The 22,432-nt window shown below is 41.0% G+C and overlaps 1 protein-coding gene across 4 annotated transcripts in view; it reads left to right on the forward strand.

The window, feature by feature from the left end:
- LOC122069290 (leucine carboxyl methyltransferase 1 homolog) overlaps positions 1–22,432 on the forward strand; it is a 31,040-nt gene that overhangs the window by 1,600 nt on the left and 7,008 nt on the right. For all 4 annotated transcript variants that reach the window (XM_042633282.1, XM_042633281.1, XM_042633280.1 and 1 more), the window contains exons 2-10: positions 10,418–10,506; positions 10,593–10,735; positions 11,582–11,629; positions 12,426–12,507; positions 13,981–14,083; positions 18,173–18,293; positions 18,911–18,958; positions 20,765–20,848; positions 21,720–21,784. In XM_042633282.1, coding sequence (XP_042489216.1) covers positions 10,418–10,506; positions 10,593–10,735; positions 11,582–11,629; positions 12,426–12,507; positions 13,981–14,083; positions 18,173–18,293; positions 18,911–18,958; positions 20,765–20,848; positions 21,720–21,784 — 783 coding nt within the window. The remainder of the gene's footprint in view (positions 1–10,417; positions 10,507–10,592; positions 10,736–11,581; positions 11,630–12,425; positions 12,508–13,980; positions 14,084–18,172; positions 18,294–18,910; positions 18,959–20,764; positions 20,849–21,719; positions 21,785–22,432) is intronic.

The following is a 22,432-nucleotide window of genomic DNA, read 5'->3' on the forward strand; positions in this document are numbered from 1 at the left end:
GGGGGAGGTTAAAATGGATAAAGGCAAGCCCCAGGAAACATCAATAAGCATATTCCTTGGGAAATCAATAACTGAGGGAAAAGGATCATAGCAAGCTTGGAGGAGATGTCAAAATAGCCAAATCTTATCGAATGATCTAGAGTTGATAGTTGCTGGAGAAGGTCATGTCAATCCATATCTACTCTCTCATGAGGGGAAGGTCAGCATTTGGAAAGGACACACTTCCATATGGGGGAAGTGAAAGGGCAGTGAATGAACAAGTGACTACTATCTTCCGAACCATTCCAACACAGGCAACAAGTAAGGGGGACAGAGATCAGAGATGTGGTGGTGGATAAGGAATGACTTAGTGATAAGGCAATTGGAGAGGCTTTCCAAACAGTGAAGCTGTGATGGGGGATGTGAGATTTAAATCAAAATGCCTTATGCCAAGAAATAGTGGAACCTGAAGAACAGATAAGATGCCAAGAAGAGGAAGAGGAGAAGCGGCCATAGGGAGAAGGGGACCAAACTATTCTATCCTCTAGGAGGGAGGGCTAGGAGAGAGGACCAAAAGGAGGGAAGAGGGGGGGGGGAGGCTAGAGGAGTCCAATATGCCATTCGAAATGATTGAAGATATAGGCGATGTCTTTGCAATGCCAAAAGAGTGGATTGCTCTAGGGCCCACAAGTAAGAGGAGCACACCCTTGGGGTGCCAATTATCAAGCCAAAGGAGGTCGAGGAACCATCGCCAATACAAGAGTGAATGGTGCCCAAAGTTGTTAGTCTGGATTGGAGGATTTTGCATTAGCCAAGGAGGCATTCGAGGAGATAGGGACAGTCCAAAGAGAGTCCTTGGAAAGGAGGGAAGAGTAGACCCAAGAAACCCAAAGAATGTTTTGCTTGGAGACTAACTTCTAGATAAACTTAAGAATGCCCGCAAGGTTGGCATCTTTGATTCTCCTTATTCCGAGCTTTAGATTTGGGAAGGCTGATGGAGGACCAATAGATGGGGTGGAGGAAAGTAGCAGAGTCAGTATTTTTCCAAAGGAAGGTGCAGAAGCTGGACTACACAGCCTTAATGATGGATTTAGGGATTTAAAAAATACCAGACCAATAGATGTTGGATGATTGGAGGACAGAATAGATGAACTCCAAATGCTCTTTATAGGAGAGGAGCTTGCCTTTCTAGAGTTGGAGCCTTTTATGGATTTGGCTCAACATGGGGGAACAGTGGTGGGCCAACAAACGAGAGGAGATGAGGGGGAGACCTAAGTACTTAACGGGAAAAGAGCATTGTGAGAATCCTACGAGCTCAAGGAGACGGGCTTTGGATTGATTGGGAACACAAGCAAGGAAGAGACTGGATTTGAGAAGATTAATGTGGAGACTGTAGAAACGCAACCCTAAAACGATGTAAAAGATAATGGAAAAACCAAGAACAAGTAATGCACGCAGATTTACGAGGTTCGGAAAGATTTTCTACGTCCCCGGTGAGATGACATCCTACTTCACTATCAATGGAGAATAGGGTTATAACGCTCTTCCCATATGCCTCTCAGTATTGCTTGCATTACAGAGAAAGAAACCCTTGCTACAAATATAAAGCGAAAAACCTTAATTCAGAGAGTACACAATTGCCCTCAATTAAAAAATTCGAGCAGGGGGCTGCACCCCCTACACCCTTTCTATGCAGGGGGCCTCCTGGCCCCCTTGCAAGCCCCACGGCCCATTAACCGGCTAGCGGGACCACTGTCCTACCTATCGAGGCGCTGCACTAGTACTCCCTGGGTTAAACTATGACGGAATACAAGACATCGTACACCAACAGAGACTAGAGAGGGATTCGAAAAGGTGAAGGGAAGACATGATGGAATCTATGGACACAGGGTCAGCTTTGGAGAAAATTATAAGATTATTAGCAAAAGTAAGATGGGTAAGCTTGAAGGCGTTTGCAGTTAGGGAAAGGGGAGATGAGGAGATTATTAGTACGTGATTGGATGGATTTTGATAGGACTTCCAGGGGAGACAGAATAAGAGAGGGGAGAGAGGACATCCCCAACGGATGCCAACGGAGGAAGAGAAGTAACCAGCCGGGGGACCCATTCACAAGGACAAAGAATTTGGGAGAAGAAATGCAAGATTGAATTTAATTGACAAAGACCAAAGGGAAGGACATTGCGAGAAGGACTTTGCAGATGTAGTCCTATCTAATAGAGTCAAAAGCCTTATGGATGTCTATCTTGAGGAGGGCAACAAGAGAGTGGAATTTTCTATCAAACCGTTTCATTATCTTTTGGTAGAGAATGATGTTATCTAAAATGCTTCTACTAGAAATGAAAGCGGATTGGTTGGGATTGACAAGGGAGTCGATGACAAATTGGATGCGGTTAGTTAGAATCTTGGCTATGAATTTATAAAGAAGGTCTCAGAGGGAGATGGGCCTAAAGTCAGGCATGGAGGAGGCCCCTTCCTTCTTAGGGATGAGACAGAGGAATGTGTGGTTAATACCATGGATTTTGGAAGGATTGAAGAAGAACCTCTTGATGGCCTTAATGAGGTCATCTCCAGTGATGTCTCAGTAAGAGGATAAGAACCCATGCTAAAATCATCTGGGCTTGGGGCTTTATTAGACTTATGGGAATGAACCGTGACAAGGATTTTAGGGTCGAAGGGGATAGCTTGAAGAGAGGGAAGGAGGTGATTGGGGATGAATTTATTTAGGGGAAGGGGGTGGAGGGGTCAAGGGGTAAGAGGGGGGGGGGACAAAAGAGATCAGAGAAGTAATACACAACCTGAGACTTTATGGCTTCAGAGTTGAGAAGGAAGGCTCCGTCTCTGGCAGTGAGATGAGGGACGGAGTTGGAATTGACTTTGGCTTTTAAGGACTTGCGGAAATAAGCGGAGTTAGAGTCTCCAAGTTCTAGCCATTTTTTGGTTACGGAAGCTTTCTTCTTGAGCAAGAAGGGAGGAGAGTTCAAGGGAGATGTCCTTTTCCTTAAAGGCAAGGGGGGGGGTTGAGGAGGTCGGACTAGAGACAAGATTGGATGGCATCAAGCTTACTTTTACAAATGGAGACTTGAGAGTAGATAATGCTAATGTGGAGGAATTCTATTCTTTTAGAGTAATTTTAACATTTTTGAGCTTCCGGGTGAAGGAGATGGGGGAGGAAAAGGATTGGATCGGTTTATTTTAGGCCGCCTTAACAACGAGAAGAAAATTAATGTCAAGGGTCCACATATCAAGGAATTTGAAGGGCTTAGGGCTGAAGGAGATGTATGGCTGGACGAAAAGCGAGGTGGAGTGTGATGCAAGATGCCCGGAAGATTAAAGGTGGCATGGGAAGTGGGAAAGGAGGAAAGCCAAGCCTCATTAACTAGGACTCTATCAAGCTTGTAAAGTATGCGGTTGACACCAATCCTTTTGTTGTGCCAGGTATATTGATTGCCAGATCATCTAATATCATTAAGACTTGTATCCTCTAAGTAGGATTTAAATCCATTAAATGGTTGATTGAGGAGCCTCCAAGCTTCTCATGGGCATACTTAACCACGTTAAAGTCTCCTCTCCATCCCCAAGGGAGGGAGCCAACTTGAGAAGCAATAAGCCTAAGGTCGTCCCAGAGAGGGATCCGATCTAGGGCTCTGTTGAGACCATAAATAGTTGTAAAGAAGAGGGAGATATTTACACTACACTAGGATTCATAATAGAGAAGTGAATAAATTGAGGAGAAGAGAGATTTCTGCGATGTGAACCTTGGAAGGGTTCCAAACAATCCAAATCTTGCCATTAGGACTAGAGAAGTAATTAGAGAGAAGAGACTCAGAGGGAGCTATCGAGGAAGCGACTCGAAGGGCATTGGCTTTAGGAACTCTTGTTTCAAGAAGAGAACATAGGATGGAGTTGGAAGCTTTAAGACAGGAACATATCTCAGCTTGCTTGGCTAAAGAATTTAGCCCACAGGCATTCCAAATGGTCCAACAATTCATAGAGAGGGGGAAGGAGGGGGCAATAAGGCCTCATTGAAATTGAGGTTAGGAAGGCCGAGACGAGATGGAGGATGACTCTGATTGTGTTTGTTGTATCACCTTAGAGGAGGGAACCAAGGGTAATAGGGAGGCTATCAGACCTAACAGGTGCTATTAGACCTAACAGGTGTAAGAGAGAATACCTGAGGCTGGGGTGTGTCGAAAGCTAGAGGGTTCCTGTTGGAGGAGAGACTAATGTGGTGGTCTTCGAAGGCTGAGGGAGCCAAAGAGATGCCAAATTCACCGAGAGAGGTTATGGAGGAACGTTTTGACGACTGCATAGGTTGCTAGAGATCGTACTGAGAATTGTAGATGATAGCAGACAAGGTTGATGAAGACGTGGCAAGGTCCTGCTTCTGCTTGATGAGCAAAACATGAGAAGGAAATGTTGAGGCAAGAGTTTCTACGGAGAGGCTAATGACGATAGAGGAGTTGCGGCTTGAACAAGAGGTGTAGATGATAGCAGCATCAGAAGTAGATGAACTGGTGTGGCATTGACCAGCTCTTACAAAGGGAGAGGAGGATTTCACGACAGGGACTTGCTCTATAAGAGGCAGGGAGACAGGAGGCAGAACAACATGGCATATGTGGTTGTGGATAGGTGCCAAGACGTGGCAGACGGGTTCGAGTGCTTAGAAGTTAAGGCGGTCGCACTAGAAGCAGTCGCAGTAGTCGGGAGTGGATGAGTGAGAGGCATGACAGAAGGTGATGAAGTCATGGAGGCAACAAAATGTTGCTGGTGAAGACGCAACAAGCGGGAGGGAGTAGGAGTCGTGGCAGATGAAGACGCAGTGGGCGGTCGCAGATGTGAGGAAGGCGAGGCAGTTGTTGATGAAGACGTGGCGGGAGCAGGAGTTTGTCGGTGGAGATGCAACAAGGTAGAGGGAATTGGTAATGGATGAGTCACAACAGGTAGAGGGATAGTGTGTCTTTGAACAATGGATTCAGGTGAACAAGAGAGACCTGAGAAGGACCGGTGGATAAATGGGTCAAGATGGTGCGTTGGATGGTCCAAAAGGTTTGGAATAAGGATGGAGTTATGGGCCAGAGGAGAAGGGGTAGTGGGCCGAAAGGGGGGAGTGATATTGGGCCAAGTGAGGGGGTGGGCTGAAGATGGGTTAGAAGGGTAATTCAGGAGTAGATTCAAAAGCTTACCCCCGCAAGCATGACCCCAATTAATACCATTGTAAGAGACCTTAGAACAGCAGCCTCAAAGAACACTCACAAGAGTAAATTAACCCACAAAGCAAACAGGCAATTCAATACCCAAAAACCAGAAAAAGATCACAAAACAGAGGAGAGAGATGGCAGGCTAGTCTGGGCTCAGATGGAGCTGAGCTGCTGGTCAATTGTAGGCCCAGATGTGAGGAATAAAACCCCCAAATATTAACAGATTCTGACGGCTGGTTGCAGAGTTATGGAAGTTCTTGATTTCTGACCTAGGAGAGAGAAAATCAAGAATTGCAGAAAAACCAGAAGTGAACTGCTTCCAATGGCCTTCCAACAGAGATCGAGTGGTCCCCTTGGAGAGCTGAATCAGTCCTTAGAATGTCTTGCGGATCAGACCTCTAAATTGGCCAGGAGAGGAGATCGAGTGGTTCCAAGTTTAGGTCTGAATCTTGAAATCGATCCTTGCTGTAACAGAACACAGAAACCAGAAATCTGATTGCAGAAATTAAGAAAAGAATTAAGAGAATGTGGGGGAGGAGTGGCTGTCTCGGCCAGGGCTTCTCACCCACAATTATCTCAGTTGTTTTAACATAATGACTGCAATTTCTTTATTCAAATCTGAAAATTAGGTTTACATAAGCTCCTCTATATATAGAGGGTAGGACTTTCCTAATTACAGTCATGCTAAGACTAGGAATAATAAACCTATGTGGAAAACAAATAGAGTCCTAAGACAATTTGGACTGGACATACCACTTAATAAAATCGATAGGCCCAATGGGCCTCTAATTAATTAAAAAAAAAACTACTAAATATCCCCTAGCCGATGGGCCCAGTGGGCCCTTATTTATACTTAATGACTTAGCCACTCAAGTGGACTAAGTGGGTGTTCGGCTGGCCTTCTTGGCTGGACCCTTCTTCCTCTCATATCTCCTTCCATAATGTGCATCTACATCAAAGGGGAGGTTAAGTTTTGGATTGAGTTTGGTCCTCTTAGGTAGGCTCAAATTAGAAAGGGGTAAGATTGGAATTACAGGAGGAGGAAGGATATATGTTTGCTGATTCAACAAGAGCATCTCGGGTAGCTGAAAGGCTTGGAGAGGCGATCGAGAAAGGTTTGGAAGCTGAAAGGGGCAAAGATTGGAGGCTGCGAATAGAGGATGGGGATAGGGAATGACAGCCTGCGCCACTAGCAGAACTGGCAGATTGCTGAGGATTGGAAAAGCTTTGCCCAGCGGGATCTAGGGCAATGACTAAAGGTTCAAAGGATGAGACATTATGCCTGTGATTTTGGCAGACAGGGGAGCCAGATGCTGGCGGAAGGACTTGCGAGGTCTCAGATTTCTACTCCACCTCCGACCACGACTAGGATGACGACTAGGGGCCGTACAGTTTTAAGGAGGAGGGTAGAGGGTGATGAGAGGGTTCTTGAATGTTATGACGCCTAGAGGTAGCAGCATCAACAGTAATGGTAGGAGGAGTTTCTTGACTCTCGGCTGAGGAGGGGTCTTCCATTCTTTCATCAGAGGGAGGCGGCTTGAGCTTAGAGCAAGTCTTTGAGTGATGTCCAAATACTTTGCAAGATGTACAGTGAGGGGGGACCCAGTCATAGCAATATTCCTGGTGAAAGGAGTGACCCTCATCATCCATGACAATCACAGATGAAGGGGGTTGTCGGCCAAGACTTCAACGCAGATTCTGGCATAGGAAAGCCTTTGCATTTTCTTGGTTCTGATATCTGTGAAGAGAGAATTACTGATCATAGAGCTGATGATGCTAAGCCCTCTTTCACTCCAAAGTGTAGGGGAAGGTTGGGGAGAGTAGGCCAAAAGGGGATTGAGTAGTAGTCTATTTTGTGTCATTGCATGTAACGATCCCATTTGCGGAGGAAAATTGGTTTGTTACCGATTTTCCAAGGGCCACTTTCCAAAGCCTTGAGCATATCTTGAACGTTTGAGAAGTTAAATAAGAAGACACCATTATCCAGCAGGTGTGTTATTGTAGAACCATGAGCTTTCCATTGTTTGATGAGGGATCTTTTCACAATGGGGAATGGAGGTCTGCTTCCTAAGAAGTGACCTACCAAGCAAAATTTCCATTTGGGTACTATATTGTCAAGGCATCCCGCTGGGCAATGGCCGAGTTTCTTGTCTCCAAGGATAACAGGGGGGAGATGAAGTGGAGGTGGGAGGATGGAGAGTTTGGGTTGAAAAGAGAGGTCCAGTTTTTGGAGGTGGGAGGATGGAGGGCAGTTGGGGAGGAGAGGGAGCAGGTAGGACCAGAGAGGTTCTCAGTGATGCAGATGCCTTTGCTTAACAAGATCGAATCGACCCACTATGGAAGCCTAAGCAAAGACCATGGTTCAAAATCTCATAGAGATCTCGGAAATTTCGGATTTTTTTTTTACCTAGTCGAGATGTGCTACGAATTACAAAAAAGTAATCAGCTCGGTCGAAATTTTGATATCTCGGCCAAAATTTCGATACTATTTTGGTGAGATACTGAAATGATACCAACCAAGGCTTATAAATACTCAATCTTGTTAGGGGGAGTCAAAATTTCGACTCTAACTCTACTGTCTTGGTGAAATTTCGGCTTCTCCTTGCATTTGAACACAAAATCACTCCATTGTCCACTAATTTGCCACATTATCACATCTATTGCTTTGAAAATTACTCCAAGTTGAAGGTCTACACATTTCAAGCTTTGGAAAGGTAAACCACTTTCCCCAAAACCATTTTTTTTGAAATAGTAACATAATTATATGTTGGATAGGGCTAGATTTTTTATATGTTAGACATAGAGGCCGATCTATAACCTCACAGTGTCGAAATTTGTTTTGGTTCATTAATATTTTTTATTTTTCTGGTTTAAAAATACATGTTCCATCAACTTAAAATGTATTATTGCAAACAAGGGTGGTTCATAAAATTTCTAAAACAGTTTGACGGTTGCTGCCAAACAAGGCAACTCTAAAACACTGTCATGTTCTAATATTTTTGAAAATTTAAGTTCTAAGCATGTTTATTAATCTTAAAACAAGCTCCCCACCAAGTTTTAGGTCATAATATGGCTGTTTGACCACCGAAACAGTCAATTGAGTAAAAAAAATACCCAACTCCCAGAGATCTCGTAGAGATTTTGGTATTTCGGAGGTTCTGAAACCACCGAAACACCGAAACGAAACAAGATTTCAAAACTTGGCGAAGACGCAACAACCTAAGCTGGGTTTTCGGACTGGCAAGGGTCTGTAGTTGATAGTTAGGGAAGCAGTCTTAGTATATTTGATTCTTTTTGTTTTAGAAGTAGATATGTAGTGGTATATTTTGGAATTAGTTAGTTTTTTTAGAGTAGTTTCCTTCCAAGTAGTTTCTATTAATTGTTTTGATTTTCCTTTATATTAGACATGTAACCAATTGAGCAGATCAGATTTATAGTATGACGTTTGAGTGGAATAAATTTTAAGACCCAGTTTGGCTGTGGAGTTGCTATTTCCCTACCCTATTTTCTACTTGCGATTCTTCTTCTGTTCTTCTCCTTCTTATCATTCTCTCTCTTTCTGGTCGAACCTCTGTTTCTTGGCCATAGTTGGAGCACCAAACAAGTGGATCGATCTCCCTCACCTTTGATCTGCTGGAACTGAAACTTTGCTCAAAGGTTGCTCTTCCTTAACATACCCAAACCCCCCAAACCGTGGCTCTAGAAATCCCACTCATCAAAGGATAGAACTTCAGTTAAAGGTCTGAACATAACCTCACCGTAGGGCTCAGTTTCAGACCTCTGGAACCTCTGGCTTGCTTGTTGTCTAAGGAGACCATGTGTTGCTTTTAGTAGGGCTATGTTTCAGATCGATGTGAGCTCTTACGAGGGAGTTCTTCCTCCTTCAATCCAATGGTCTCTTCCTGGTTTCTAGTTTTGATGGAAGGTTGGAGAAGAATCGTGAGTTTGCTGCTTATTTCTCTTTTATTCTGCTTTCCTATTATACTCTTCTCTTTGCCTCTAATTCTTTCATATCGCACACTCCTATTTTACTTCCTAGTTTATCACCACCAAATAATTAGTAATTCCCTTTAGGTCCCATCTCCCAAGTAGCTCATTAGTTAATCTGGTTATTTACAACTCTGCCACTCTCCGTATAACTTCTGTTTATTTACAATACTGCCACTACATCTTGACTATTGAGTTCTCTCATTTGGCTGGGCCCATAAGCAAACCGAACAGGTTTTTTTGAACCCCGGTTCCGCATCACTCAGTAGGGAGAGAAAGAAGGTGGATGGGGAAGGGAGAAGGAGGAGGAGGTGGAGGGGTGCCGGAGGCTATGGGACCTCAGAAGCAACTCATCCCACCTAACAGAGTAAAGTTGGGTGAGCTGTGTCTCTCAAAACCAGCATAAAAAAGTATTTAATAAATTTGAAATAACAGCCAAATGATATAACACAGAAGACTCCATTTATTTGGTTAAGGATATTCAGGTTGTTCCCAAATAACAAAATTTTGAGACAGCCTACTTATATATGAATAGAAAGGACATTGCATTATTAGTACTCATATTTACATCTTCTGTTCCATATGTCCGTGTTTTCATATACGGAAGGAAAAACAAAACAATATTGATTTCATGATGACCTTACATGAGCCATCTTTTAGGAACCAGGGGTCCTGACCAAGAAAAGTTTTTTCCCAGATGATTTGATGATGATTTTTATACATGTTGCAGATCTTAATTAAGTTCCAAAGCTTTATGCCCTGAGACTGATGCAGTCTTATCCAATTCAAACCATCAAGAGGAGGTTCATTAGTCAATTCACGGTTGATTTTCCGTTAAACTTATTTTGCTCCTTTCTTGCCCTTGGCATCACTTTGTTGCTACATAAATGAGTTCTCAGTTCTTCAATGTCTTCCTCTTTGACCAAAAAAATTGAAAAAATAAAACAATAATACTGATCTATGCCAAATATACAATTTTATTTCTTATGTTTCTTGTGCATATAATTGAATTTGCATGATAGATATGAAAAATGGGTGCTGTTGTCTTTTGGTAGGATAATTTTAGTAATGACCTCTTTCTTTGACTGGGAGATCGTGTGTGTGGGCTGTTTGCTGCAAGGGATGGTTAGTGGTGGGGCCTTCTTTAGGCATTGTCTTGTTTTCCTGTTTGTTCTGTTTGGAGACGCTTGCTTGGTACGTTACTTTGTTTCTCCTCACTAATACATGCCTTTTTTTTGGCTCCCCCCCTCAAGGTCCTGTGTGAAAAAGGGATACATGAAAGATGACTACATCCACTTGTTTGTGAGAAGACCTGTGAGGAGATCCCCAATAATAAACCGTGGTGAGTTGGAATATCTGTTTTTTTATCGCACATGCTTATACTTGGTTGAGCTCACTTAATTTTAGTTTGTAAATGATGTCCTCAAGGTTACTATGCTCGTTGGGCTGCTCTTCGGAAGCTTCTCCTTCAGTTCCTCTCTTTCGAAAGGCATTCAGGTGAAAAAGGGCATTTGAAAAAGCAGATATTGTCCCTCGGAGCTGGCTTTGATACCACCTTTTTCCAGTTGCAGGTGCATGGATTTTTAGTGAGCTAATCGAGACTCATCAACATACTCCCTGATGAGCCTATCTGACCTTTGTTATATTTTCCTTTTGGCTTTTCTATTGGACACACAATGTGTAAAAGAGCAGTCAAATGCCATTTAATGCCTAAGTGAACAATACTTTGGCTAGCTAGGACCCCTACTGCCTGCAAACATTGTGACATGTGGTCACTAGGCAACAAAGTTGGAGACCCTTTTATAGAAAGAGTTCTGAACCTGGTAAAATGGGAGGCAGTATTTGAGGGTGTTCCTTTTTGTGGGTGCTTGCATGTTTGGCACCCACATCGTTTGTGTGTCTGATCAAGCTAAATTTCTTTCCACATCAGCTCTACTGTGTGCATGTGTTGGTGGGGGAGGGATAATTACTTTATGGGAGGTGGTTCCCTGTCTGGGAGTGCGGCCTACGCCAGCGATCCCTGTGTGTATCTCTCTCCTCCCTTCAAACAATGGGCATGGACGTCTTTTCATAGAGAGAGGAGAGAGATAGGCACATGGGAGTGCTGGCATAGGCTACGCTCCGGACAGATTTTCCCCCTTACTTTACATTCTTCTTAGTAAGGTGTTGATTTTTGCTTTTATATGTATTTTTTTTTTCTTGAATTTAAATAAAATCTCAAAACCTTCATTCTAATGTGTCACCAACTAAGCTTCTATTGCCTTAGATTGTGTACCGTTACTGATTTTTGGTATCAATTTGTTGGTTCAGGTAATTTGAGAAGTTTCCGCAGTTACTTCAATCTATCGTATACTTTTCTGTTAGTTTGCATTCTTTGTGGAGCATATATATTTTTCTGATTGGATGTTTTCCCCCAGGATGAAGGGAATGCACCATATTTGTATGTGGAATTGGATTTTAAGGAGGTGAGGATTTAAAACATTTGCTATCTCATGGCTTTTGTGTGCAATTATGTGGCTTAATTTATTGATTGGGAGTCCTGTTGGCTGATTAAGGTTAAAACTGTCTAGCATGTGGAAGAAGTTGTATGGTTTATTCGATCCAGAGGAAAAGGCCTCTTCATGGTGGTCTAGATGTCCCCTTTTAGATGGGACCTAGATCTGCCATGATTGTATGGGGCCCAAATTTTGGGGACAGGTAGACCCATAGCCCCTAGGTTCCTTGCTCACACAGAGTTTGCGAAGTGGCAAAATAGGGCTTAAAAAATCCAGAAAATGGGAGAGTGCACAGTTTTGGTCAGAGTATGGTACACATGCATGGATGTACACTGGGATGCATGCCAATACATAGTGGGGAATGTGGTTGAATTTGATTCTGAAATTAGACATGTGGCCTATCTTGATCATCCCCTATCTATCGAATGGTTCAAAATTGCCACATCATCCTGAGATGTGGCAGAATCCCATGGAGTGAAGCCTCTCTACTGTGTAAAGGCAAAACTGACTATCAATGTGTACTTATTAATAGTTGCCACTCCAGGATCCTACATTCCTACTTATGTGTTTTCCTGTATTGTCAATTCTAATTCAAACTAGTAAGTCAAAGCAATGCATTTTATTTGCTGTAGGGTTGGTTTATTTGTTCGCTATCTATATATCAAAAGTTGTTTTTCCTTCTTTTTCTCCCTTTCTAATGTTCTGCCTAAAGTAAATTTTATTTATCAGTTATTAGAAATTGTTATTCATTTTTTCCTGTTTATAGGTGACTAGTAAGAAGGCTGCTCTTATAGACACTTGCAATCAGTTGAGGGATAAAATTGGGTCTACTGCATTCATTTCACGGGGTAAGAAATTTGAGCTGCAAGTATGCTTAAATCACGAGCGTTTATCAAAATGGTTTCACATGTCATGGAAATCTTATGAGTTGTTATGTACTTATGTCTTTATTTTCCTGGTATTTGAGCTATATTGATGCAAGGTTATTGATGGGTGTAGGGTGAATAAACAACAAATATAAAACCCAACCCAACAACAGAACCGATGGTGCAGATTCACAGCAAGGAAAACTCTGCTTAACAGCGTAATAGGAAAGAGCTTAACAATCAGATCAACAAATTAAACCTTGACCCCAAGGGGTTTTGGGTTTTTTTCTACCAATTGGGGCCTTCTCTTCACCATTCCCATGGGGATGTTTATAGGGTTCATAACTACTCCTCTTACTACAGGATGCTTGCCTAGCCAACACTTAGATCTGGCTCTACCCAACTTTTCTAGTTCACCCCAACATTACCCACCTGAGAGAGAGACCTCCCTATCATAGGCTGTAAATTATATAGATGGACTCTTAGTAGCAACCTTTTAAGAGTCAAACACTTGATTACATGATAAAGTAAACCAAAATAAAGGTCCTACTGAGCCTAGTCTAATTACAATAGAAAATCTAAAGAAAAACTATATTTCTGAATTCTGAGTGAATCCATTGTTATGCGACTAAGTGAATCATTTATTTCTATTCTTTGTATGCTAATTATGAAATGGATAATGAAATGGTGAAGATTGAGGAAAGAGAGATACCGCAAAGTAATCATTTAAGGTGTCTGGGACTAATTTTAAGTAAAAAAGGTGATATCGGTGATGATGTTCCTCATAGGATTAAAGTGGGATGGAGAGGTGTGTCCAGAGTGTTGTGTGATCGACGTATCCCTTCAAAGCTTAAAGGAAAGTTCTATAGAATAGTTGTTCAACTGGCTTTAATGCATGGTGCAAATTGTTGGGCTGTTAAGAAGTGTCATATAAATAATCTTCATATACCAGAGATGAGGACGTTGAGATGGATGTGTGGCAAAACTCGAAAGGATAAAGTAGGGATGGCCATATTAGAGCGGATTTGGGCGTTGCCCCTATTCATGATAAGCTTCGATAAAGTTGTTTGAGGTGTTATGACCATGTTCAACAGAGGCCTGAGGATGCTCTAGTAAGGAGGAGTGGTCTGATTTAGATAAAAGGATCCAAAAGAGCTAGGGGCAAGCCTAAGATGATTGTAGGAGATGTAATGAGGAAAGACATGCATAGTTTAGGTCTGGTCCCAAGTATGACCTCGGTTAGATCTTTTGGAGGGCAAGAATCCATGTACCCAACCCCATTTAGGGGTGATTTTTCTGTTTTTTTTTTTTTGCTGTGGTGTGCTCTTTCCCTTTTACTTCTGCTTTTCTTTTGTCATCTTTGATCAGGTCCATGTAGCCGACCCCATTTAGTTGGGTTAAGGCTGAGTTGTTGTTGTTTGTTGTATGCTAACTATAAACAGCTTGATTGTGCAGAGAAAGGTGAAGTACTAAGTGATAATTACAAACTGCTTCCTGTTGATTTGCGTGACATACAAAAGTTGGATGATGCCATAGCTCAGGCTCAATTAGATCCAAGGTATGCTTTTGTGGTCATCTCATCCCTCTAATAAACTCCTAACCACTATTTGTATAGGTTTGATATTAGAGAGAACTACATGGTCTATGGGTCATCCCTTTTCTCATAAACTATGTTTTTGTTAACATTAAAGGTTTGACTCTTGATTTTTATTCTATTCCATTGTTGGACATTGGAGAGAAGTTTATAAAAAATGAAAAAGAGGATGAAAGAATAGAGTTAATAGAATTAGAGAGAGGCGGCATGTTCCCATCTCACTCTTTACATGCCTCCGGATTTGGTTTCTTTTTTTTATTTAACTTGAATATGACAAAGATGCATTCATTACAAATGGGAAGGAAGGAGAATAGCATATTAGGGTGTGGAAGGACAATTACTCCCTTTGTTTTGCAAAGGAAGTCCTTTCCATTTTTGGACGTCTCAAATTTTTTGTCCAATCTCAAAATTAAGTAATGAATTTTAATGGAATTTGCTATTTTACCCCATGTTGATTACCCATTCATTTACTAGCCAACTTAAGGAGATTTTAGATATGGTACACCCCCCAAAAAAATGTGAGTTTAAATAAAGGGCATTATTGGATGATGAGAGTTCTTAATGCTTTAAGCCTTTAACCATTCCTCCTTTAGGCTTTCTTGAAGGGGATGGTCGTTGTAGGATGAAGGGAGTAGGACAGGATACTTCTACATGCCTCTTTGTTGGAGCTGTATATATCATGCTTGCCTAACTTGGAATTAATATTCTCTAATCGAGTACATCCATATGACTTAGCATATATACCTGCTAATTGGTCCTTTGATTTGACAAATGCTGTGACAACTTACGTGCCAAACTAGACTTCGACAAAGTGGCAATCAACTTTAATAGATGGTGTGATAGATTTTGAAAGACAAGGTTGCTTATGATGTGTCCAGTTGCTTTGAGTGTCATGGAGCAGTTTCTTAGATTTACTGGTAGTGAGCCTCTTGCATTTGTGACCATTACCACATGACTTCATGTGTGCTTTGAGCTACAGAATTCTAATCTGCTTTTACACTTGCTTGGTAGTTGGTACTCTTACAAGTCACCAGAATTCCTCCAATACTATTGAATGCTTGAATCCACCAATAGATCTCCTATAAGATGGTTAATCTGCTCATTTTCATCATCTTATAATCCCATAGTAAGAGATGTCATGTGGTAATTTCATTACGAAGAGTATACTTTATGGGCCACAAATTGGACCTCAGCCACATCAGGTTCCCAGGAGTAGGTGTCGCACTTCTATTGCTCCAAGCACCATTTGCATGGTTTTAAAGATCGGACTGTAGTCCGAATCATTCCTGGAAACCCTGGTGATATGTATCCGGATTCTGGAATGAGTGATCCAGACTGGAAAAATTTAGTAAATAATGTAGATCAGCGATCTGTTCCATGCCAGATTGGCTCACTATGGAATGACACTGATCTCGATCAGGAGATCCCATACCAATCTTTGTAACCATGACCAGTCATGCTACAGTGCCAATCTCGCCTTAGTCCAGATTGGCTCACTATGGAATGACACTGATCTGGATCAGGAGATCCCCTACCAATCTTTGGAACTATGACCAGTCATGCCACAGAGCCAGTCTCGCCTTATTCCTCAAGAATCTTTAGAACTCCTTGTCATACTTCGAATGACTGTCCACCTTCCATTGGTCGGTTTCTCTCTCTCTCTCTCTCTCTTTCACACACACACACACACACACACACACACACTCAATAATCCTTCTTGTACCTCACTAAATGATTGGCCTCTCTGTTGCTCCCCTCCTCTCCTCCTCTGAAGTTTGTCATATCTACTTACTCTATCAGGATTCACCTTCAGAGATTAACCTATGGCTAGTCTCTTTCTCTCTCTCTCGCTCTCTCTTATTGTTGTGGAATACCCTTGGTAATTTCTAGCAGTGTGAATTTTCTCTGCGTCCATTTGGTGGATAGTATGAAAAGGAACACCAATCAGAATATAAAACTCTCAATTTTTTGAGGGTATGGCTTCATTTTTTTGGCTGTATGCACTCAAACACCACCTTATCAATCTTGGGTGGTAACTTGGGTTTGCCCCCAGTCTGCTGCACTTTCCTAGATCTTTAAGTAAATTGCTTTGTTCTGCCATTGACTTACTATTAGTATCCTGTGCCCATTGATGTATCAGTTGACCTTGCTCCTACTCCTAGTTTGATTTAAAGTTCTATCACATGTTTCTATTATGACGTACTGATTTTTCTTTCCTTGGCTTTTGCTTCCCCAATTCATTGGAAGTACCTCAACTTGTTATAATAATTGGTCTCAATGTATTGCTGAGTGCTTTCTTAAATTTTAGTATACTTCAATAGTGCAACTAACACTTCTGTGACTTTAATATTGTCTTCATATAGCTCCAGCTAATCAGTTCTCATGTTCTATTGAATTATCAACTTCATTTATGTGATCCCACTGACATTAATCATTGTACTGAAATGTTTAACAAAGCTTGAAGGGTTTTCTTGGGACCATAAATGATGCAGGCATATCCAATAAGTAGACTTATTTTACTGGAAATAAGCTTTGGGTTGGATTATATATGTGTTGGGCATTTGGTACAAGGGGTTTCATTGTAATTGGCCACTTTAATGAGCCTCGAATATGGGTAGAAGCTAAAATACGTGATTAACTAGGAGTTATTTGAATCAGTCTTATGTTATAAGTTAGCTGAATCAATGCCTAGAGTTATTAAGAAATCTTTTCAGTTTATGATATTTGTTGATTAGTTATAAAGTCCTAGTCTGAGTCGGAGTATCATATACTAGTCTGTTTTGGCTATTCCAACTAGTAGTTTGAATTCCTAGCCAGAGGTTGTTTAGAGAGTCAGTTTGACAAATCCACATGGAGATGTACTGGACTATGGCTTCCCCCTCGAATTTAATGAATGATAGTTTTCAGGCTTTTTAAATCTATGTTAATGTGCGAGATTCATGGTGTTGGTGTATTCCTGTTCTACTTTATCTCTTTTTTCTTCTAGACTTCTAGTTCCTTATATCTTACTTTCCCGGTTACATCTAATAGTAGTCTGCAGCATCCCTGTTTTTCTTACCTCAATTTCTGTTTGCTTTCTAGCTTCTTATCTCTCTCATACTGGCATAGTTTCATCTTGTTAGAGTAGTGTCTCGGTGGGAGGTTCATGGGTGTCCATGGACCTGTTTATCATTATCATCGGGACAATTAGAGTCCTACTATAGCTATGTATTCTGTTTTAGTTAATATAAGAGATTCAAGTTGGGTAACAATTCTATCACACAGCACTTACATCCTCTCTGTCTCCATCCTTCTTCTCTCTTCTTCTCTGGCTTTGGTTTTCTGGTGTGTTTGCTTTTAATTTCCTTACACATCTCAAATTTCATATATTAGCATTTGCCCTTCGGATATATTTTCTAGTGAATTCTGGTATGCAACTCTGACTATTACTGTTGAATCTCAGCTCTATACAGCATGCTTTATTTTCCTAGTTACACTGGGATGGCTCTGCACACCTGAAATCTGATCTAAGATTCCTGAGATATTTTGCAGATCAGTAGTCTCCTTAGTAGAGTACTTGACATGAATATTGGATCAATCTGAGCTTTCAATTGCTTAGTTTTCTCTGTTCTGGAAATCCTGTGTTTGCAAATCAGTCTCTAGTTTGTAGCTCAGAATTGGGTTTACAATAATAATAAGTCTTCTCTGGCTGACAGTGACTGACACATTTCTGTTGTCGCGTGAGCAATAATTTTGATGTGCAGCACCCCCTATAAATCTTCCAAAATAAATCATATTTCACACTGAAGGTGTTGTAGACTTGTAGGGGATTTAGAAACTTTAATGTAACAATATTTTGTTGGGTACATGAATGGTGATTCATAGTTTGCATACACTTCACTTTTATCTTTCTTTGATTTGTTGCTAGTTGTTGCATTAATAGCACCAAGGAACCTTGTTTCCCCTTTCTAAAGCACTTATGATTTGTTTGATTTACCCATGGTTAGACTAGGATTGTCAGTGTTCATGGTGAGTAAAAATAATAAATCTGCTTCATTTTGGTGTTGTCATCAGCTTGCCAACATTTATAATTGCAGAGTGCGTTCTAATATACTTGGATCCAGATTCAAGCTGTGCTATAGTTGGTTGGGCTTCGAAGACATTCTCTACTGCAATATTTTTTTTATATGAACAGGTCCTACCTCTTTACGAAGCTTCTGTATCTGTGTCTTTAAGGATGTTTGGGATACCTGGGAATGAGTCCAACTGTCTCCTGTCCTTTGGAGTTTGGTGGTTGGGAGACCGTCTGGGATGGGAAGGATGCCTTACAGTGAGCCCAACTGTCTCCTATCCTTTGGTAGCTGAGACACTGTCCTTTGTTTGTTCCTTGCATTTGTCTTCTTGATATTCACCTAGTTTGAGATGTCATGTTTTACATCATGTGCCATTTCTGTAATATATAATAGGGAGAATGTTTCCTGTGGGGGACTGTAGGGGCTGCACCCAGACACAAGCGAGGGGGCGAAATGACTGCCCCGGTTGATGCTTCCAGGTGCACTTCCATTGGCCTCCACGCTGGTGTAGCCCCTATACTCCCAAACAGAAAACATTCTCCCTTTATAATAGGGGAAAAGAAGGCTGCTTGGTTGCGTAGCCTCTGCACCCTGACACATGAGCGCACAAAATTACCACTCCACCCCTTTGAAATAAAAATCCCATTTATGTAATATGCCCCTGCTGTGGTGCAGGGGCTGTGCAACCAGGCAGATATCTCTTGCCCATAATAATATATATTTTGTTTTTGCTCAACAGATTCATCCTGATGATGCTTTTGGGCAGCAAATGATCAGAAATTTGGAGGTATAGGGATTTTACTCTTTATGTCCAGGAAAATATTATGGCTTCCTCTTTTATTTCCCCATGTATTTGCACTAACATGTACTGAAAAATTATTATGTAATATTTTTGGAGAAAATTTCTCTGGGAAAAAAATTTATTTGAACCTTTTCTGTCTTCATTAAATGGTTTGACAGACTGCTCTAGGTGTGACTATTCACCGGAGTACACAGTACATGCTTTGTAACTTCTGTTCTGTATTTGAAAGGTTGAGAGCCTTTTGATTAACCTTTAACTTTCCAAAAATTGTTGGGAAGTTAACCTCGATATTCAACATGTGAGTTTCAAAGATCGAAATGCAGAGTGAGAAAATATGGAACGAAATATGCAATGTGGGAATATATGTTAAAAAATATGCAGTATGGCAAGTCCAATATGTTCAGGAGGATGCTTTGTGTTGCATGGTATGGTTGGATTTTTTCATTGATTGCTTCTTACGTCCAAAGTTTTTGATGGTGCATTTTGATCGTGGAATAACGCTGTCAATATCCCAAAATGTTTCCTTGTTCACCAGACAATGAAGCCATTCATTGTCCACTTTCTTGCCACGTGCAGTATGGATTGGGGCCACGCGTGGAATGGATTGGGGTATTATTTGGGATGACCATACATCAAATTTAGTAGCCCATCTCAAGCATATGGCCAACCACCCACGGTGTAGAGGAGTCTTCCTCTTGTATATTTGGTGGTTCAAATTAAAACTGGCTTTTTGAACTTTAGTTTCAGATATGGTGAAGTCCTATAGGGTTGAAACCTGACACGTTAGTAGAAGATGCCATGGACAGAATGTCAATAGTTTGAGCAGCAACCAGGTTGTTATGTGGCAAGTACACCCGCTGGATAAGCTATGTGGCACCAGACAAGGAAAATCACCGAACTTAATTATAATTTCTTTATGGGGATAAGTCTGTGATTATATTCTCATCACTGTAACCTGACTAGGGGTATCCTGTGATTTTTCTTGTTCTCTTTGGACTATGTACTCATGATTGGTCTTATTGAAGGGTAGGTGATCACTACCTTTAGTTTGTAGGCTTCAAATCTAGGAACTACATTTTTGTCTCAGAAAGTAGCAGCGTTAACATTCTTGGTTGACAACTAGGAAATGTAATGTATCATCTGTAGGCTCGTCACTCAAGTGGTGTTGATGATAGAATACATTGCATATGGTCTACATGCAGGGTGTCTGACCAACTGTTAACAAATTCAATTAGTCCTCTTTGATGTTACCATCTTATCTCTTTTTTCCCCCCTGCAAAGAAATGCTTTAATAAATCTCCCACAGTTGGTGGATAAGACATTATGACCATGCTATCCTGATGGTATGTTGGTGGCTGGTCCTACTGGTGTGCCTCAGATACAATTTGATCTATTATCCACTATACCAATTATTGATTTATTTAATTGATAAATAACCTGATGTTGCCGATTCATTTTGCAAAACTTGAATTCATGAGAGGCTTTGTTGAACTTTGTATTATATGCTCCGTCCTGCTACAAGTATGAATATGCTGTTGGCAGTCACTCTGGAAATTAAATATACTCTTTGATGTGAATATCATCTGTTGGCATCTCTCATGCACAGATATGTTGGGTTATTTGATGAAGTGTGTTTAAACTTTGTAGGATTTATATCTTTCATATTATACATTTTCATTTTTGTTTCTTCATTAAGATAAATATAAAGATGCAGTAAACAGCCTGCAAGTTTTCTGCAAGCTACGAATGCTAACTTTTTTTTGGCAATCTTTTGTCCAATTTACTTTGCAGAGTCGAGGCTGTGCACTTTTGGGAATAAATGCTACACCTACTTTATTAGCCAAGGAAAAACTCTTTCTTGACCAAGGATGGCAGGTATATGTTCTGTTCGCTCCCTTTCTCTATAATAGATAATTTCTGATTACCTTGCCATCCACATGCTCTGAACCCCTCCCCTGTTCCCAACAGGAAAAAAAAAAAAAATGGGAAGAAAAAAGGGTGGGGGTGTGGTAGGTGAGAATGTGAGACTCTCAATGTCAATAGTGTCCACCTCCCAGTATCTGAAAGGATATAGCCTATTTGGAATGACACAAATAAACTAGGTGGACAAAATACAAGGACGACACCCTCCTTGCTTCTGTGGTAAACAAGCACCCATTTGATGGGACATGTATTTGAGGGAGATCTCAACGTTAGGGAATCAATGCCATTGAAAATGCTGAGCACTATATATTCTTTTGGATGGTCAGAGCATAGAAGAATTATGTGGTTATGGACCTATAAAAGATTCTGATAGATATTCATGATGAAAAGAATGGGCCAGATATTTGCACTTGGGATCTCCTAGGTTGGACCATAAGTGATCAGATTTTGATCCATTAAAGTTCATGCTGATTTTATGTGGAAAAGAATGGGCAATGACTTTTCATCCTCTGCAGTCTTGAATCTTGGCCAACATGAACCTTGTATGTTTATGGCACTATGGCATCAAGGGTTGACCACTGGATTTTGAAGCTTGCTTGGTGTCATGGGTTTGCTTTGCTTTGGATGCTTTTGTGCTGTGAACTTCTTACTTTGCTTTCTTGTTTTGGTGTGGGTTGGGTGGGCCGGGAGGGTGCTTTTGCACTTCCGTTTGCAATTTGGTTTGTCCTCTCTATGAGTTTTTTCCACAAAGCATTTGGATTTCCCATTAATTTTTGGTTCATTTCCCCCCATAATGTTTTCTCACTGTTTTCATGTGTTTCAGAAAGCTATTGCTTGGGACATGCTGAGGGTTTATAGTAACTTTATTGATGCTCAAGAGAGGCACAGGTAACCTGTTCATTCTTTTGTTGCTGGCTGGTAATGGTTAGTTCTTCCTCCCACACCCGGACTGCACATGTGAACCAGTTGATAGATCTGCTGAGAGAAAATTGGAAGCTTAGGTCATAGAGGATGGCAATGTGAGAAGCTAGACATGATGAAATAAACACAAGGAAAGCAAAGAGAACCCTGTTGGGACATTCTAGTCTCTGTCCGAGTTTACTGAAACGCTACTTCATGTCAAACCTTTTGGATAATGCAGTGCTAATCCCTAACCATGAAATCTAGCGGAAGATTAGCTTGCGACAGGATCACAGAGAATTCAAATATTAGGATATCAAAGGATCTGATCTGCTCAATATACTGCTCGAACGCTCTATTAAGTATAAGGAACAAATCATAAAAATAATAAAGCAATCCAGCAGTCAGATTTTAAAATATGTCAAAATCCTTCTTAAGATCTGATACTGAAATTTTTGACAAGGAACCAGAATTCGACAGCAGGAAAAAAGGGTGTTCAGAACAGAATCAGTCAAGGGGCGATCTGTTGATTAAGCACTACACAAGATCCTTAATTGAAGGATCAACAAAATAGGAGATTAGGAAGAAGCAGAAACAAACTAGGAACCTTGAAAACGATTGGATTTTTTTTTTTTT

This window comes from Macadamia integrifolia, unplaced genomic scaffold (genome assembly GCF_013358625.1).
Source record: "Macadamia integrifolia cultivar HAES 741 unplaced genomic scaffold, SCU_Mint_v3 scaffold571, whole genome shotgun sequence".
NCBI lineage: Eukaryota > Viridiplantae > Streptophyta > Magnoliopsida > Proteales > Proteaceae > Macadamia > Macadamia integrifolia.